Genomic DNA, 20,879 nt, shown 5'->3' with positions numbered 1-20,879 from the left:
CGAAAAACAGGTGTCCGAACAGGTCCGCCGCTCGGTAATCTACTATTTCTCTTTAAATGCACGAATTTTCACCAAATCGACAGTTAAGTTAATCATACGATAGCAGTATTATTACAATATCTTTGCGTGGGTGCGGTAAGTATATATGATACAGCAAAATCTATAAAGAAAAATGATTGAATATGAGGAAGATTCGCGGGGTCTTCACAGACTGCCTGCTTAGATTATTGTCGGAGACAGTGAGAAAGAGGTCAAATATGCATCTGTTGTTTTATCACGTCATCTATAGAATTATGATATCTCGACGTCGAAATACGAAACCGCTTCGCTGAAAAAAGTTTTAGAAAGTCTCTATCGTACTGTATCGGTTGACGGGGCATATACAGTATAGTCATTACTGATGCACTGAAACGCCAATATTCCTAAAAAAAACCGTGTAAAAATGACAATATAGAGCTATTGCAATCACTATTCAACACATTTATGTGAAAGATACTGACAGCAATATTACAAAAATAGATAATTCTTTGTGTGGTGATATTAACTGAATATTAGTCAACAGCTTAAGTTACCATTATCAAATCACAAACTAGACAATCTGTCTGTTTGAGTAGATTCAAAGAGGGTCACCATAAATTGTAACCCAATGAGAGTTCTGCACAAAGTGACCCTTTATTCATCACACTGTGACTTCTTATTTAAAAAGTTAGACGTTTTTCCAACAGTGACACTATCTAGATATCATAGTGTATTTTCATGTACTATTTCATAGATCCAGTACTTCAGCTATAAGTAAACATACATTGTGATGTCAAGTAGTTTTCTGTTATGGACACAACACATTACACTCTAAAGCATTTATTTGGGATGGGAATGAAATTAACTGAAATATTCCTGTCAACTTTTCAGTTGCTATGTGTGACATTGATTGAATCTCAGTAAGCAAGACAAGTAACAAAATGACAGCAGGATCTATTGCCGTGCCAACCATCATTCCTCTAAGACTTCCTCAACATGGAAGATCAAAGACATCAATTGACTCCAACACGAAGATAGAACTTCATTCAGGTTATTATTTTTATTTTGCTTGCTTGTTAACATTGTTTATGTTAGCATAGATCTGCATATATGTAAAAGCGAAAAATTCTCTAAATTTTCGAAACATTTCACTTACATAGAGGATTTTACAAGTTTTCATTTCAGAGGAGATTTTTGAAGCAAGTCTTGATATTTTTTCTAAATAAAAAAAAAATGAGACAAGTCTTATTAAACTCATACGAATGGAAATAAATGAATGTATTAGAAAATAGGAAGTTGTTCCATTTTCACTGTTGTACCTTTTTATTTGTACAGAGAATATTTCTTCCCTCCTTTTATTTGCTATTTCTTACACTTCATCCTATTGTCATAAATCTTTATTTTGATTTAAGATGGAGAGAAAACAACAACAACAACAAAAAAAACCCAAAACCACACATTGTTTAAAAAGTAGCAAAAAGTCCTTAAAAAAACTTGAATTGATAGATCACCAGAGTTAAATCTAAGAGTTTAATATCATCTCCTTAATGTTATTGGCACAAAAGTTGTAAGTCATATATTGGTACAGACATTTTGATATTAAAGAATTTGTTGTGATCTACAGAGAAATAATAAGAAACATTGACATGTATTATGACTTGCAGACTCTAAAGATGTTGACATCCACTACACGATCAATGGAACGAAGCCAGATCCATTTCCCAAAACAGGGGTGGTACGATGTACCATGCAATATGTGGGTCCTTTTACTTTACCTCCTGGTAAACAGACAGTACGATGTGTAGCAGTGTCAAAGTAAGTAAAAACTTATGTAATTAGTCAAAATAGCAATGGAAATTCAGCATAACCATATAAAAGTGTTTTTAATGTTAAGACCAATGAACCAATATTGCTCATTGCCTGGACTGTGTTCTGTTACAATATGATGAATTTTGTGATTTTGATTGTTAGTTCTTCATTTGACCAGAAAAGTCTTCCTAACCGTTTCAAACACAACAGCGCAAACAACCATGTGGTAGATGCTATTCAATATATATTCTTTATAACTTCAAGCTGTATCACAGCTACTCTGTACAAGGCTCTCACACCCCATTTTGGGACTGGGGCCTGGGGCCCTTTGAATTGGGAAAAATAATGGTGTTTTAAATGGTGTTTTCCTTAGAATTGGTAAAACTTAGGGTCTAAATTGGGAAAAAAGATACTGTATTTTCCATTGGGAATTCGGCCCCAAATCTGGCAGATCGAGAGCCCTGCTATATGATTGATGGGTGCCCACTGACATAAGAGTATATATATACACATTTTACAGAGATGGTATGCGGGAAAGCAATGTTTGTACAAAGGTATTTGAAGTGGATTATGTACCAGGTCCTGCTGTCATGCCAGAAGATGATGATTTAGAATTCCAGGAGGAGATTGAGAAAGAACAACAGAGAGTAAGTGAAAGTGTTTCTTCTGCGACTCTTTTAAACAACAAATGTTTCCCATTGCATCTTGTAAAACAGTCACCATTTTTGACAGACCTGTACACTATACAATACCTTTCCTATAGTGAGAAGCTGAATGTAATCATCACATCAAATGATTTTCATACTTTTTAGATAAAATGTACTTTTACAGTATTCTAAATTGTATCAGTGGAGTTACCTGTTTGCATGATGAACTTTATACTTTTTTGAAAACAACTTACATGTACATTACCATATCTTAATCCATAAACTCAATAACACAAATGTTTTGACCTTGTCAGATAATACATGTACAATCATTGAACTTTATCTGTATGAATATGGCACAGATCCTCATCTCTTTTGGTCAAAATGAGCATGTTTTTAGTATTGTATGCAGATATGAAATAGGGAACTTTGGGATGTGTACCACCTCTCTCTATATTTCATAAAATTATATAAGGATCCAGATTGGTCTACTTGAATTGTTAAACAAAATCCTCTGTAAACCAGCAGAATACTTGTGTTCGGTGTGCTGCCAATTTGGAGAAGTTTTAGTAGATCACCTTTACACAAAGTAACTAAGTGGTTGGGCGTGTGTCTGTGAACTTTAAACATTATGCCAATATGGTTTCTTCATGAAAACCCCTGAACTGATTTTTTGTTCATATATAACACTTGTGTTGGCTGGTTTACTTATGATGGTTATTTCCTACCAGTTAAATGTGAAGCGGGCTGCCAAGAACCTGATGCTTTCCAGCAAATCTGCATGGACAGATGTGTCAGCCATGAAGAATGCAACACAGAAAATGGCTGGTGAGTACTGTACATTTGGTAATATTTGCAGGGGGGTTAATTTCACCATATTTGCTGCCAATAAATGAAAGATAGTGCAAAATCAAATACTCAGTGAACATTTCTTCAATGAATCTCAGAAAATATTTCTTTTGCCTGAATATATGGAAACCAATTTATAGATTGTGAACTAGCCTGGACTGGAACTATTGTGAAAAATTAGCCCCACAAAATTAGAAAACTATTGTGAATAATCCGGTCAATTGAAATAGAGTTCAAACGTGATTTTTTCAACAAAGGCTGTAGTTTTCTGTTTAGTGATAATGTGAACCCATACTAGTCTTGTTTCACTTACAATTCAGATTGTTTGAACATATCATGAGATAGCAAATATAACTATTGAAAAAGATATTGGCGTTGAAATAATCACCCCATGTGGTCACTACCACATATTCACATAGATGTTAAAGGCTGTTGGTAGTAGACTGGAGAGGACTATCATAAGCAACTGATACCATCACTTAATTTAGTGTGATTTCTTTCATGTTTTACCATCACACCATGCTCATGCCAACTGACATAAACTTGAGGGTGCAGCTCTGTATTACAAGGGATCGATATATACAGACCACAGGATGTCGACATGTGTATTTTTTAAAAAGGAACAATGTTTCACTTCACATTTCGATAAGATAGCCAAATCAAGACTATTTCTATTTATTTATTATGTCAGATAAGTAATTCTAGCAGTCATATTTATTTTAAGAAACATCAATGTGTAGTCATAAGTCTCATCCACACTCGACATACTGATATGTCAAGGCTTACTTCCATCAATACACAAGCAACCGTGTGCTTTTCTCGAGCTAGATTTATCATGGTTTCATTGTAGCAATCACCAACCAGATATGGACAGCGTAAAACCTGTGATTTCTTAGGAGTCAATGAACACGTATTGCTGTACAGTGATTGTTTCAAAAGATCATTTTATAATAAACAATTTTGTTTTCACAATATGTTTTTATTAACCAGTAGTTTCCTGCCTTGCTAGGACACTTCTAAACACTTCATCATGATTTTAGGCAAAGTTGGCTTTATAATTGTGTATAAGTTGTAACAGTTTAACAATATTTCTTAAATTTTTATTTGAGTCTATGTTGATGAAATAAGATTTCAGCAATAAATTTATATATTTCAAATGATAAACTGTGTCAAAGAATGATAAATGTCAGATAATCTACATTAAGTAGATGTGTGGACACCCTTTCTTGTCTTTGAACTTTGACCTATATGTTGATTAGCTGTACCTCCTGTATTAAATGAGGTTACCCTCCAACATTTGTATCCTTTTTTTTTACTGATTTCTCTATATTCTTGAAGGTTGTACAAATCTTTTGGGTTGTTTCTTGAAAATTAAACAGACACTTATGATATCCTTGAACACAAATATTCAAATTGATGTTTGATATTTTGTTTAGACTTTGAATGAAAACCAAGCACCTGTAGCTGTATTGCTGTTTTATTTAAAAGGGTTCCTTGCACTTGATAAAGAGAAATTTCCACCATGATGCAACACAATGGTCCTGATATATATATTCAGCATCAATATTTATTTTTACTTTTGAATAACAATATTAGTATCTGTAAAGATAACTCTGCTTTTGACTTTGTTTGACAGACATGCATGTCAGTGGGAGCTCTCGACACAAGCCTCAGTCTGAACCTCGATTCCTGAACTCAAGACGAGGGGAAGGGTCCTCTGCTGTAAGTTATATACTGTTAATAGCAGGACGACCAAACCTGGTAGCCATAGTCTAATACAGCTTAACCAAAGCTACAACAAAGGAATGGAGCTGACTTGATCATTAGCAATAGACATGTATGAAAAAAGACAAGCCAGAACAGGGCTCTCACACCCCATTTTGGGACTGGGGCCTGGGGCCTGGGGCCCTTAGAATTGGGAAAAATAACGATGTTTTCCTAAGAATTGTGAAAACTTGGGGTCTAAATTGGGAAAAAAAAGATACTATTTTGCATTGGGAATGGGGCCGAATATCGGCCCCAAATCTGGCAGATTGAGAGCCCTGCAGAAACATGATGTAAACATTATCTCAGGTTTTTTTATTTTGTTTGCTGATTATTGTACTTATGTTCTTCAAGCTAATACAATGCAAGCTCACATGAAGTTTGGTTCTGTAATCAAAAGTCTTTATTTGTAAGTTCAAACATAGGTAGCTGTTGCTGCACTTGGTTAATTGTGGTTGCTTGTTTCTTGATCTTCAGCCAGGGAAATCATATGAGCTAAGTCGTAATGAGCGCTACTGGGACAAACACCAACAGGAGAGTGTATCCCCGAACACTCGACACCAGCAACAGGCAGACTACATGAGGTGGGTAGAGGCCAATGTAGATTTACTTAAATGTGGTCATAGTTTCTGGTGGTAGATATGGAAGAGGTGGTCTCCTCAGACAAAATACAGATTTGGGAAGTTACAATATTAAATCCTGTCCTTTCTCTGGTTGCTGAAATATGGGGGGAAAAGGTGGGAAATACCCTTAAGTTTGTCTGTTTATGATGGTTTCTAATTATTAACCAAATTGTAGCTTGGATAACTGAACTAAGGCTTTTCTCAAATTGAATGTTGTATGTTGCAGAAATGTATATGGTTACGCAGATCGCCTATCAGAACCGAATCCATCTTACTACAATTCTTCATACAACAACAATGTGATGGCTCAACAACCCCTCACACCCTACGGATCTGGACGCAAGGTCAGGAATAGATGTTGTCTTATTTGGAAATGTGTAGTGTTTGAAAGCTTAAAAATTTGAAAATTATTTGGGTACAGGGTCTTTTGGAGGTTTAATGCTTTGATTAAAGGCCTATGAATAAAGTGACCATAAAGAATTGGGCAATTCAAGGACCATTTTGAAATACTTTTTTACACAGAGATGTTCTAGTCTGGACTTTTATGTGAGAAGAATCCATTGCGAATTGAAATCCCTTGCAATTATTTGTACGAAAGTTTCTCTAAATGGCATCTATTTTGACTCGTTAACCTATATCAGAGTCTTGCAGAGTCCATGTGACTAATAGCTCATCATTTGCTCATCATTCTAGTCATTTCTAGATCAGTATTCGCGAAGTAATGTATTCGCGAATATGTCAGAAGAGACAAGTTCACGAAATAAAGTATTCATAAAATCTATAAGGTATTCATCAGAGTCAAGGGAAATAATCCAGTCTCTACACTGAAGTGTTAGGTGATGCAAAGGCAGAAAGAGAAAACAAAATGAAGACAGTTGTCACTGGTAAAACAGATTTAATTCAGTCAAGTTTGTGTCCATTAAGTACAGGACATAGAACATATCAAATGTTTGAGTTCTGCTACAACAGCCACAATATCTTCTGCTTTGCCTCAAGACATCAGTAAGGAAAGTTCCAAGATGGTATTCAAGTGGAAAAGTTTCAATACTATGTTTTGATATTGAATATAACATAACTTATGGTTGATTCTTTCCTGTTGTGAAAATACCTTGACACAATCCATATTGGCTGCAGCCCAGTGGTAATTATGAAAATATTGTTACTATTTGTGTTGTATTTCAGATGGATATATGTACATACTGTAAGTCTATGGTGCCGTTCAACACTACCCATTGTGTTGTGTGTGAAGGTCCACTGCCTGGTGCTCATCTGGTTGACAACAAGCATGTCCCTGTTCCTAGCAATGTGTGTAACATTCTGTATTTAGAGTTATTCTAGAAATTACTGAAGGTTTCTTTTTCTCGTTTTACTTCTTCATATTTTAATTATCTAAATACATTTGCAAGTGTTCTTCCTAAGTAGTAACTTGATTTGAGCATTTTTAGGTCGCCTGAGCCGAAGTCTCATGGTGAGCTATTGCCATCATGATTTGTCTGTCGTCGTGCGTCGTTAACTTTTCACATATTCAACTTCTTCTCAAGAACCACTGAATGGATTTTGACCAAACTTGGCACAAAGCATCCCCATGGGAAGCCGCTTCATGTTTGTGAAGAAAAAGGTGTGGCCCAAATAGGGGCCCCAGGAGGGGGAAAAAGGGGTAAAATTAGATAAATCTTTAAAAATCTCCTTCTCACGAACCAACTGTCAGATTAAGTTCCTATTTGATATTTAGGGTCCTTATGGCATGGTCTACAAAGTTTGCGAATGAAAAAAAAAATCGGGTCAAAAACGGCCCCACTATGGGGCGCCCAAAACGGTCAAAAATTCAACTTTGTCCCATATCAACCAAATTTGGTAGACAGCATCCCTTAGTAAAGGACATATGAAATTATGTTGAAAAAAGTGATAATGTACCCTTTGGGGCCCATAAGTGGTGTAAAAGGGGCCATATGTAAAAACCGTCTTTAAATGACTTCTTCTCAAGAACCATTGGATGGATTTTGACCAAACTTGGCACAAAGAATCCCCATTTGAAGCCGCTTCAAGTTTGGGAAGAAAAAGGGTGTGGCCCGAATAGGGGCCCCAGGAGGGGGGGAAAGGGGAAACTTGATACGAATGTTCTACTCAAGGTCCTGGCAAGTGTTTTAACTTTTTGGGGCAATTCAAAATCCAAGATGGCCACCCTGACATTATGGACTTCCTCTCAAGAACCATTGGGTGGGTCATGTTCAAACTTGGTACAGATGTTTTACACATGGTCCTGCACAAGTGTTGTTACATTTTTGCAACATTTTAAAATCCCCAAATTATTGACATATATCTCTCAGGTGACCGTTAAGGCCCCTTGGGCCTCTTGTCTGTATATAGATCTGTAAACATGGACGTGTTTCTGAAAAGGGTAGCTCCTACTAAATTTGAGTCTTTATTATCCTTCTCATGACAAAGTCAAAGGAAATTCAAATTACACTCCCCCCCCCCCCTCCTGGATCTCAAAGTTGATGCTAAAAATGGAAAGTAATAGTCTTAAAATACAGGCATGTTACATAAGTGTTACTAATTATGTGTGGATGTGTGATGCATTAAGCCAATAAATGTTGCTTTTGCATTTATAAATCAAATACAATGATACAGTTATGACATAATAATAAAACTTTTTCTTTTGATGGTTTTCGAATACAGTTTCTACCTATAAGTTATCCGGTGGACGTACCACCAAAGCGCCCTACCACATCTACTGGTACCCAGACTGTGGGCCTCTTCTACCCATCAGAGAAAGGCCTCAGCAAGAAAAAAGAACAAGAAGAGGAGAAAGTAGCATTTGAAAAGCAGATGAGGGACAGAAGGCCTCTACTTACTTCTGTCAGTCCTGGCAAAGGTAGGGTCAGGTTTTGTCTTTTGGCTATACAATCAGGGGAGAATGTATTACACAGATAAGGACAGATTTGTTAGTAGTTTCTGGACAAATGCTAATTAAGTATCAGACTTAATATTTAACATCAGTAAAACAGTAATTTCAAAAATCTTGTATGTTAGAATACGATAATGAATCATTTTAATGTTAAATAAGACAAACTTGTATTGTATTGTCAGGTTACTGGAGAAAACAGGTCGAACACATCAGTCAGCACCTCAAGGCTCATGCCCAGAATGATGCTGAATTCAGGGCCCTGATTGGAGAACCTAAAATGGGCAAGGTTTGTATTAACTGGATAGTAAATGTTACTTCTTACAAAGAAAAAAATCTTACCTGCTGAATGGAGGGAATAATTGTTGGCTATATTTGTTCTGTATGAAATTTTAGAATAATTGTCTTCACTCAATCAAGCGTATTTAACATTTATTTGTTTATAAGTTGGTACTGTTTCAAAACATTCACAACTGAATTAGTTAGGGTATACTGGTTTAGCTAGATTGTTTCAAGTGAGCACCTTCAGGAGTCATTAGTTATATATGGGGACAGCAATTCAAGATTTTCATATCTCATGAACCCACCAACAGATTCAACAAGGCTTTGAAAATGTTCATGATATTGAAGAAACTGCTGACAGTGGGTTTTTTTTCATGTATAGAAAATTAATATTATTATCAGTAAATAAAAACAAATTGGTTTCAGCTGCTGACAAGCACAGTCCAGGAAGATGGGTATGAGCTAAGTGTTACCTTAACCTTTGCCATACGAGGTAATAAGGACCCATTGACTGGCCGTAAGATTGGAATGACTGGAGATTATTTGAGCATGCACACAGAAAGATCCAACATGTCTACTTATCGCAGTGATGATGAAGGTGATTCTGTTATCATTCTAAAAGTTCACACCAAATCACTCTGTGACTGACAGATTACATATCTTTGGATGTAAAATAGAAAAATAATCTTGGAATTATGACTTTCTACAAGGCTAGTCCTGAAAATTTCCTCATCCTAACGTAACAGTTAAATGATAACATACACAACTGATACAAATATGGCATGTTTGTAATTGAAAAGGCTTAAATGATAGCTATTGAAGGTTTGGGTTAAGGACAGGCATCTTATAATTGTTGCAGGGCAAGCTGATAAAAAAATCTATTCACTGTAAGAGTTAAAACATAACATGCATGTATTTATTGAAAGTACTCAATCTATGAGCTGACTTGGCTTTTCATATAAAAACAATGAAACTTAGTGTAGCCACCAGAAAGTCCACAGTGGCACACATCTTTTAAATGAAATTACACTGTATTACTACTCAGTAATTCAAAAGTAGAATCTTCAACATTATTGAAATCATAAAGTCTAACCCTTAATATAACACATGGCTTATCAGGGAATTAATGTAAATCCTGCTTACTTTTTTTTTTACAGTAAGTGATGATACAACGATACCCATCAAAACAAAAACTACCAAGAAAAGACCAAAGAAGAAGCCAGGTCCCAAAATAGCAGTAAGTATGCCACCTGACTTTCTCCTCTTGATGGAAGATTATCTGCTTGGTTTTAAGTTTAAGTTTTAAAATATTAAGTCAAATGAAGTAGTGCTAAATATACACTTAAAAAGTCAATTCTAGTTCTGACATGTGCCTGTATCATCCAGTTGTTACATCGTGTTTTAATAGGCTATGGACATGAAGTTGTTGAGGGAATTGGGTACATCTGGAGAGGGTGACCCAACAGAGGTGCAGCAGCTCATTGATGAGGTAAGGCATGATTAAGGCTTGTGTTAAACTGGTGGTTACTTTCCACTTTCTTGCTTTTGTTTTCAACTCCATTATTGGAACCTACACATCCTTAACAACCAGTGCATGCCAGGCTGTTAGAAAACATTGCAAATTTGAAATGGTTGAATTATGATCAGATCTTGTTTTGCTGAACATACCTTAACATTAATTTCATGCATTTATATGTTCATTTCCAATTTCAACATCAATTAACCAAGTCTACTTCACTTTCCATAAAACATTTTTATGTTCCATGAAGGGAGAGCAGTTATAGTCACTGCTTTGTCCATCCGCCCGTCCATTCATCCGTTCGTCCGTCTGTCATGATATTGTCTGTAGCATAACACAAACACTATAAGAGGTATCAACATACGATTTCATAGGTATATAGATCTTGCTGAAGAGAAGTGCAGTGTACAAGAACCATAACTCTCTTTTATATAATATAGGAGTTATAGCCCTTTGATAATTTTCATACTTAGAATTTGTCTGATATTAGGAGCATAGCCTGCCTCAGATGGCCGTTGTTTTCTATAGGTCTTTATAGTAAATTCTTTCGTAATGAAGAATCAATTCAAATATCTGTAGCATAACTCCTTAAGTAACAATAACTTTATGTCACAGGGAGCAGAGGCTACATGTACCAACAAGGATGGGCTGCCATGTATATATGTGGCGGTGAAGAACAAGAGAATCGACTGTATCCCCATTCTGGTGGAAAATGGCGCTGACATCAACCAAAAGGGGCCCTCTTCCATGTGAGTGATCACAGGACGTAATCAACAAATCTTCATTGACATAACATATATCATGGCAGAGAGAACTAACTGCATGCCACATCTGTTATGATAAATGAAAACAAGTGAAAAGTTACTGAATCACAGGAGATCTCAAAAACATGTCATGTGTCATATATGATGACAATTTTTTGTTTTTGTGCTTTGCTCTTTTAAAGAAAAACCTAGTACATGTACATAATGCAGATATTTTTTTCAGAATTACGAATACTGCATTTTGTACCAAATATTTCAGTTTTCATCTTTTTCATTTCAGAAAAGGAAATACGCCCTTGCATGAAGCAGTCAACCTAGGTCCCTCAGGCTTAAAGACTATTGATGCTTTGTTAGGGTAAGTGTACAAAACCAGTAAGGTGAAAATGAACTTGTATTAATTTACCAAATTGGTATCAAGCTAGATATCAGAAAATGTGGCAGAATTTCAGTGATACAATTTGGTAAACACTGTGTATCATGCGAGCTTTCAGGAGAAACAAAACCTTTTATTATTCTATTATTGTGATTTTCAGATGTAACGCTGACATGGGTCGGAAGAATGATAGAGGTGAGACACCACATGACCTGGCCCTAAAGGGAGGTTACGATAACATAGTGGACAAATTAAATTCTTTCATGGCACAGTCGACACTAAAGAAGATGACAAAACCCAAACAGAACAGTTACTGAGGACTAGAGAACACAGAGGCAGCCCAAAGAGGCACACATAGATATACATATACATTATTTTGTTGTCTTGGGTCTAGATTTGTTTCAGTAGGATTAGATATTCTAGAGAACAAGGTCAAGGTCATTAAATCTGTCGCTGGATTTGGGGTTGACGTAGAAAGAAGGACACAGGTTGCCATAGAAATGGATCCTTAGGCATCAATTACTACAAAAAATATCTCAAGCATCATGGTAACTAGGTGACTAGAATATGGTGAATATTTTTTACGCTAATATGATTTGTCATAGAAACCAAGTTACATAAAGCTCAGATGAATATAAACCAAGAGAAGTGATGCCAGGATACAGTGTTTTACTATTAGGATGGGTTTGAGTGGAAAGGTAGTTTATAGACAGGATAGAATTTAGCAACAAATTTCATCAATAACCATGAAATTCTGTACTTACGTGACTGATCAGGATCTTTCTGTATCATCATATGCCATGATATTTCTGGTAGTTTTACATCATCTGAATGTTTGCTTCTAATGATAGTCTTGCATTACCAGAGGCAGAAGCTGAAATATGTAATAATGAATTATCTTAATGCATTCTTCAAATGTCTTTTAATATCATGCTAAAATTTCTTTAATCAAAATGATATTACATGTATATATGTATATATATGATATTATGTTCAATGTATCATAAAATACATGTAAGTTAGTGGATATATTTTATTATAATGAATGACTGTCTCAATATTCATCCACCGTTCTTGGGTTTTCTTGGAATGAATGCTGTGAAAAATGGATTATGTGCATATCATCTATTTTTTCTTTCTGAATGAATGTTATTTTCATTGAAATAAACCGTCCAAAAAGTTTGTCATGTAGATAAACTTGATGCTGCTAAAGTAACAAGTGGTGTATAAATTTTCACTCAGCAAAAATATTTTTCATTACCCGGTAATCTTTTTAAAACTTTTACATCAAAATGACTTTTACATGTGTCATAAAATCTCACACTGTTAATCTCCATCACTTCTGCATTTTTATTGAGAATCTACATAATTGGATATAGCAATGATAGCGAGATGATCATATGAAAAATACATGCCCAGGCAGCATTCTCCTTCGTGTGAAAAATGTTGTTTATTTTTTAATGTTGGTTGTGAATTCTTACCAAAATTAACTTTTTTCGGATTAACATTTCTACTGCTGTAGTATAATGTAAATCAGAAGGAATGTTAGCTTTTCGATGTTTCTTGGTCATGATAGAATTTTTAGGATTTATTTTCTGTTTGACATCAACTATATTAATATATTTCTTCCTTTCGTTTTTAACCTATTCCTGAATGTTTTCATTTTTGAAAAACAAATTGTTGTCATTGAGTGTTTTTGTTTATGTACAACTTTGTTGTGTTGTTTACTTGTTCTTATGCTCCTACTGTGATAACTTAATATTCCCCAAAAATTCTGTATCGCACTAGAAATGCTGATTGATAGGAAAAATGGGCCGGACCATTTCTAGTTTTTTTTATTTGTACAACTTGTACCATTCCAATTTCATACCCAATATTGTGAATACAAACTAGAAATGGTGATGTTTTGTAGGAAAAAAGGTAATAATGTTAGTTAATTTCATCATATTTTAATTATCTATAGTCAATCTACTATTATACATGTAGTAGATCATGCGATTATAATTTGCTAATTGCAATCATAAGACTTATTAAGCTCCTTGAGTAGAATTTTTGTGTTTCAGTCGAGACTTAAATCATACTCAGTTTTTTTATAATACTTTTCCATATAAATGGTATCCCATCGAAATACATAGACTACACATATAAACCTGCAGATCTATTAAATGTTTCATATGTTTTATATTGTAATATAATGTACATTTTTATAGAATAAAAATTAATATATAACACTTATCAGTTTCTAGTGTGCTGTTTTGTCACGGGAGATAATATGTACTGAAAACTTTGGCAAGTTAATATAAATGTATTTTCAATACACCCAAGATACTTGTTGAAGCAATATTGCTCTGTGTGTCAGAGGCTTTTGTTCAAACTGAGTCATTTGCTTGGTCCTAGAACAATAACTGACCAATCTTTCAATCGATGTCAAAGCTGTTCAATTTGACGTCAATGCTGTTATGCAGTTCCTTACATCATGTCGAAAATCCATTGTACTTACAGACTTGGTGTTTAGGGCTGTACTGTAGGCCCATATAGTATCAGTAACACTTGACAAAGGGTCACCACAATACACCTGTGGATTCTGTCAAATGCATTTGTGAAAAACTTCAACAAAAAAAAAGATTTTGATGAGTCGCACAATGGTTTATTGGGTGGCCTTTCCGAAACCCAATCAAACCGACAACATTCCTTCATACAGTACCGCCGACCTAACTACCCCCGCTTGAGTCAATTGACAACTTTCCTTAAACCACTTCCGGCGTGATGATCACAGGCGCTCGAGTCAGTTGACAACTTTCCTTAAAACCACTGCCGACCTGATTACATGCGCTTGGGTTAATCGACAACTTTCCTCAAAATTGCTGCCGCCGTGATCACAGGCGCTTGAGTCAACTAACAACTTTGCTTAAAACTAGTGCTGACATGATCGCAGGTGGTTGAGACAATTGACAACTTTCATGAAAACGACTAATGACGTGATCACAGGCGCTTGAGTCCATTGTTAATTAACGTCTTCCTTGAATCATGTGTATGTATGCAAATCCGGGTCGAACATAGTCACGCTCTCCTAAACTCAGTATTATTATCATTTTATATAAATGTAACTATTCAACTGAAAATAGATTTTTTTTCTTTTTGATTATTACTTACGATTAAGTTGTGAAAAAGCATCACATCAGCTATAATCTTTGCTTTAAAACTGTACACGCCTAATGTAACTTCATCCATTGTAAACTGAAAACAAATATGGCGAAGATTAAAAAAAACTGTCGAGTATCAATTATACGCATGTCGCTTACAACAAATTGTACGGGTGTGTACTATATAAGCATTGACAATATATTTCTATGTGATTTCTCTCCATTTGTTTGCAAGTAAATGTCGTTTTACCCTTGTGTATTTCGGGGTTTTGTAACTTTCTTAGCTGATCATTGTCGTTTGCATGCTCAACATGTGAAAGAGTTCCACCGAAAATGATTGGTTGCACGCGATATCACACCAAATTGACTGACGGGATAAATTCATTTCGGGTGTAGTTTAACAACGTGAATTTCAGTGATAAGTACCGGTCATCGCAAGACATGATACATATCTTCTGCCATAAAAATACAAAACAAAACATATCTGTATGGTCGCCATCGTGAGCTCATGTCGTCAATAAAGCTTACCCTGATGAAATCCTGAACATGTTTTCTAACGTTTTCAATAGAAGTTTTCGTGTGAACCTTCCATTAGTTGTTTTTTTAACCTTTCACCGACTTTGAATTAAAATTTTTTGTTACTAGATGGTAAACTTTAACTGTTACTTTTTTTTTTGATAAAATGGATTCCAAAAGAGCTCAAGGAAAGCAAGGTTAAAGACACAATGAGTGTATATTCTTTATAAACAGTAGGTATTAAAGGTATATTCAAGAGTCATTTTCTTCTAAATCATAAGGCAATTGTTTCTATTTCATGACATACCTCACTTTTCCCAAATTAAAATTTGTAAGAAAGTAGTTCTTCTTCAATTGATGATTATAGACAACCGTAGTGTCCTGGCTATTTATCTCTGATTTTATAGTTTACGTTGGTCCTGGTCGACAACGTCAGAATTAATTACCCTTCGGAATAGTTTAAAGAGAAATCATCAAATATATTATAAAACATGGTACGTTCATAAAGAAAAAAGTGACAGTAAAATAGTGTTGTTCCGATTAATCGAGTTAATCGAGTATCACTTGTTTGAGATGTTTGATCAGTTAATCGAATAAGAAATCTGTAATCGATCATCGTGATGTATGAAAATAGATTATTTCAACATTTAAATTATTTTCAACATTAATAAAATTATTTTAAAAAAAAACGACATTTGTTTATATTAAAAAGTATTCTGTGCAATAAACGAATAACAAGCACACAAAATGATGGTGTAGGTACAACAGTTTTAGTAATTACGCGAATTGCTGTTAAAACATAACACAAAATACGTATTTAGACTTGAATAATATCAAAAAAACAGACAATTAAGAATTAATCGATTATAATCGATCATCGATCGGTTACACAAAGTTGATGATCGATCAGGAAATCTCAACCGATTCCCAACACTACAGTAAAAGAACGATATAAGAAAGGATATCTGATAACTATTTAACTGGTTATTACTACATGGTATTATTCAACACGTGTTCGATGTTCACAGAGGGGACTTAACTCCATTACAACTATACTGTAAGCCAACCCGTACACCGCGCGAGGAGAAAAATGACATCGTGAAACAGCCAATAAATCAGCACTGAAGTTTCAGCTGTAACATCCCTTATTTTACACTCAGATATGCCCGTGCATAGTTCTCCATGATACTGGATACAAAGGTGTGCAGATAAAAAAAAGGATTTCGTTATCAAAAGGGTCCGGAACAACGAAGTTCTTTATGAATAACGGAATATGTATCTGTAGTTTTTTTTATATGAATGCGTTTATATGTGTTCATTGAAGTTAAAGAATAAAACCGTGTTTTTTAATCGGAGTTGACATCTCACCGTTCATACTTTTATATGTATCTGGACCTGATGACCGGTATCATTATCAAATCTCATAGGCAATGAAAAGTGCGACGACTATAGAAAGAAAGCAATCCTTTTATAAAATCCGTCTAAACCTGCGAATCATTCATCGTTTTTATTTTGAAGATAAAGGCATCCTTTTAAAGGGTTTTTGAATTACCCGACAATTAAAAGTGTCCCCGCACAGACTTTAAATCCACCGTAAATCTGTCTATTGTACGTTGTCGATCGGTAGAGTAAATACGTACAATATAGTTAACGATCCGATACCGTCTGTTGATATCCGGCTCGTACGTATACCAACATGGCTGACTGGCGTACCTAGCAACACAAGCGAAAGAGCTAAATTGTGCCAATAAGGGGAATTATACAAAGGGAGAAATTGTGATGAAAAATAGTGCCCAGATGCAGCATGTCGATAGTGAGGATACTGTACATCGCTCTTTTGGAGGCCGGATGAAAAACGGTAAGTAGTCAGTAGCTATAAGCTCTCTGTGGGACAACCACGTTAGAGATAAGACTTACACATGTAATTACACATAGATATCGACAAGTTAAAATTTCAATGATTTCGAAACTGACATATCTAGTATATACGTAAAATGTTATTGTTGTACGTGTGTGTTTAAGTGTCTTCATTTCCTCGTATAAACAGTGAGATTTAAAACAAACTTCAATAACTTGCATGATTGTGGAGGTTATTTAAAACATTTCAATGGCAGATATTGTTTCGACTATCGGCATTTAAATATATGTGTCGACTTCTGTTGGGATCTATTTTAAAATCAACTCTATTATAAACAGCTGTCAGTGTTGTTATGACGTTACATACCGGTGTTAGAGTAGTTTTTTTTCTGAGGTACAATATAGATCTAACCTTTGCTGGCCGCAATATATGTGTGTCATTTTTATCAAACCGACATTGTAGATCGACTTAAGTTTTTGATGGTGTAGCGATACACACATACATGTATACTAGTATGAATGTTATACAGAGTCTGCTTATGTCTACCTAACAATACTAGCTTAATCATTTATACATAAATACGATTTTAAATCCGTAATTAGGTGATGACATGCAGCTCTCTGCTCACGTGAAATAGAAACTCTAATATTTACGTATTTATTTAGCAATTAACTTGCTTATGGCGAGCAATGGGGAGAGATGAAAATATGGTGATTATGCATGGGTCGTTGTTTTATTAAAAATGAAATGTCAGTAATTCGAATCATTGACATGACAATAAGAATGATGTTATGTCACCAATCCAATTGAAAGCAACGTCGAAATCGATCCCGGATTAGTCTGAGCTGTCGTGTTTGTATTCTCGATTCTCTACGGTCTCCAGTCGCTTTTACTCTCTGCATCCCTAAAACGTCTCGTGGCAAAATTGGACGCACGAGCGAAGGAATTTGATTGGTTCTAGGAGAAAATAAAGACCAATCATAGGCTGATACGCACCTGTTGAAGATTACAAAGGAACGACACCCAACTTTAAAAAAAAATTACAATATACCGATAGATGACTCCGAGATGTTATTGATGTACATAAAAGGATCAAACTAGACTTTTCGTCTTGTCCACAATATGTCGCATGTGGAAACTTCAATTTTGCCATGACATGTTCAAGGGGTGCATAGAGCAAAATTGATCGTAACCCCTGAAGTATCGAAGATGTCGTATTTGTGTCGTTTTGCTCTAAGTCACTTTACCTCAAATACCTGATAAATCATGCGACGGACTTCCTGTATGTCGTTCAGTGAGGTAGCCACCGGCTTCTATGTGACACCATCTCCTCAAAAGTAACCTATGTCTGTTAATGGGGAGATAAACCCGGCAAACTTTTATTTCGAGATGTCGATCACTGATTAAAATAATCTTTTATTAATGGAATTATTTCATCGCTGTTTCAATCGATAACACTTATTAACGCTAGTCGACATTTGGTATCCATGTAAATTTAAACCTGTATACATCTGTACTGTATATTTCTAGTCCATCGCTATGTTCCTTTCATTTTTCCATGCGTTTGATAAACAAGCACAGTGTGTTAGTCTGAATAAGTCGATATTTCCAGGGAATATTATATTTACAATCGAACTATTTCAAACAGAATTCCTTTTTATCATCCTTAACCATGAATATTCAACCCATCGGGCTATTGGAGAAATGCTACAATTGAAAAGGCATTTGTATACTAAGCAGGTTGGTCAATCGAACGTTTTATAAACTACATGCAAGGTTGTGCAAAGACACTCTACGGTTGCCATTGGCAATGATCATTCAAATTATCGAACGAATGTTTGAAAACAGGAAATTGACCATGGCCCGATGGCAACAGTCAATGAGAAATCGACTTATGCAAAACGTCAGGTGTCGCGGAAATTGTCCCCGTATCAACGGAGATTGACTTCGGTGCATACACTTGAGGTAGCGACGCAGGGACGTTATTTATGTTTTTAAATGCTGCTTTTGTCTATCACTATCTGTTCATTTTCTGAAACTGGCGTGCGTTATCAATTTCATTGTAGAGTGTCAAGAAAAATTATGAAATGGACATTTTATGCAAATTGCAAAATACAATTACATCCAAGCATAGGTTTGTGGCGTGGCTATATGTCTATACTACAAGCCTTACTATAGATTTAAATAAATAAAAAAAAAAAACACGTAATGCTATAAACATGCATGTTTACTATGTCAACATACTTTTATCGACAATATGTTGACCTTGAAACATACATTTAACCGTCACGTGATCCATGGTTTTCTTTTAAAAGTATATTTATTCCAGCACAGTGATGTATGTTTCTTTGATGTCTTTGTTGTGTAATTTTATAGTATCATATTATCACAAATTAAAGCCGTCTCAAAACCTATTTTCTCATTTTTTTTTATCTTCCATGGCCTGTCACAATTTCCGATCTTTAAAAATCTTTGACTCGTGTCTTGGACGTCATAATCCCAGGGACATGTAACAATGTTTCGGTGGAAGGGGGCCTCAGCAGTATACTAAACATGTGTTAGGTGAAACAAGTCTAATAAATTTGAATTTTGAATTTTAAATCAGATTTAAATGCTTAAAATCAAATTTATTTCGAGCGACGTATATGATGTTAATCACTGGTTTGAAATCTGTGTCATTCCTGCCTTACCGATTACTAAAAAACATTGCCATTTAAATGTACACGAAATTGAAAAGAAGCCGGGATTTCAAATTTCAGTATGGGAGTATTCGGGAGTGCTGTACGACAAGGTGCTTGTATCTCTCCGATCTCGGATTAAAATGAAAGAAATAATATTTTACGCCAGTAAATTGAATATCGTTCAATTGACTTTTGTGTCCAAAACACGCATACAGCAACCCCAGGGTACAGTCACGTGATATTTGCAGTAAATTTAGTTATATTCAATATATATATATACTGTATTCAAACCAAACGCTTTGTACAAGTACTGTATGACAACTGAACACTCTGTACCTTGTACATACATGTAACTAAATGTTATACACGATAACAGATCAAACATGATGTATTGTGAAAAAATGATAATAAATAAAACCTTTGTAAACCCTTAATTGGTATCTCTGTTAAGTATTTAACATCACATAGCCCATTGTATACCAATTTAATACGACGAATTAAAAATATGTTATCATATTCTATGTCCGTGGAACATGTAAATGGTTTTTAGATTCGGTCCTGCACCATAGAAAACTCGTTATTACCCTCTATAGCTTTATGCAATGTTTTGTCCACGACAACACGGCAGGGCCTTGGTAACGTAATAAATGATTCATTACAGGTAAATTCAAAGATGACCGACCTGATACAGGTAACCCCTTTGATGTCACCGACAAGGTGTTTGTATTAGGGTGTATTGCGAGGTGCATTTCTAGGGCTGTGAAATGTACATGTGTACTTAAGAATTCAAACAACCCTTTGTAATTTATGTCTACATCGTAAAAAACAAATCATGGCCATTTTAATTGCTGTTGGGAAAAAACACAACCAGTTCTTTGTGTTCTGGAAATGAATCCGCAGTTGACAAACAATCGAAAATCACAGAAAAAGCCATTTACGCGCTAGTCTGAAATTTTCAGTCATTTGGAAGAAATAGATAGAGCAGAGTTTATCCTTACTTTCGCCGAGAACAAGTTGGTGCTGGAGTTGTAATATAAGCCTATCTGTTGTGTTGTACAGTCATTGTGTCAACACAAAGCTACCCCGCATACACACTAGACACTTCTGTCGGCACTCCGCGATATTATA

The 20,879-nt window shown here is 35.2% G+C and overlaps 2 protein-coding genes across 3 annotated transcripts in view; both read left to right on the top strand.

Moving 5' to 3' along the window:
• LOC132548582 (double zinc ribbon and ankyrin repeat-containing protein 1-like) lies at positions 1 to 12,658 on the top strand. Of its 2 annotated transcripts, none has more exons than XM_060212445.1 (17): positions 1 to 34; positions 910 to 1,068; positions 1,683 to 1,833; positions 2,348 to 2,474; positions 3,206 to 3,302; positions 4,960 to 5,045; positions 5,565 to 5,671; positions 5,937 to 6,054; positions 6,893 to 7,015; positions 8,390 to 8,585; positions 8,801 to 8,904; positions 9,324 to 9,495; positions 10,055 to 10,134; positions 10,306 to 10,386; positions 11,032 to 11,165; positions 11,461 to 11,535; positions 11,714 to 12,658. In XM_060212445.1, the coding sequence occupies exons 2-17, from the start codon at positions 960 to 962 to the stop codon at positions 11,868 to 11,870; spliced, it is 1,917 nt and encodes a 638-aa protein (XP_060068428.1). In that variant the 5' UTR covers positions 1 to 34; positions 910 to 959; the 3' UTR covers positions 11,871 to 12,658. The 2 variants fall into 2 exon arrangements, with proteins under 2 accessions (XP_060068428.1, XP_060068429.1); XM_060212446.1 differs by lacking the exon at positions 1 to 34 and adding an exon at positions 112 to 135.
• Positions 12,659 to 17,009: 4,351 nt separating this feature from the next.
• Positions 17,010 to 20,879, top strand: part of LOC132548604 (uncharacterized) — a 56,260-nt gene continuing 52,390 nt past the window's right edge. The window contains exon 1 of the mRNA XM_060212471.1: positions 17,010 to 17,070. Within this exon, the coding sequence (XP_060068454.1) occupies positions 17,010 to 17,070 (61 nt within the window). The remainder of the gene's footprint in view (positions 17,071 to 20,879) is intronic.

Source organism: Ylistrum balloti, unplaced genomic scaffold, assembly GCF_031769215.1.
Source record: "Ylistrum balloti isolate Yb309-2 unplaced genomic scaffold, AGI_CSIRO_Ybal_v1 Utg370018, whole genome shotgun sequence".
NCBI classification, from domain to species: Eukaryota; Metazoa; Mollusca; class Bivalvia; order Pectinida; family Pectinidae; genus Ylistrum; species Ylistrum balloti.
This window is presented reverse-complemented; position numbering and strand designations above follow the sequence as displayed.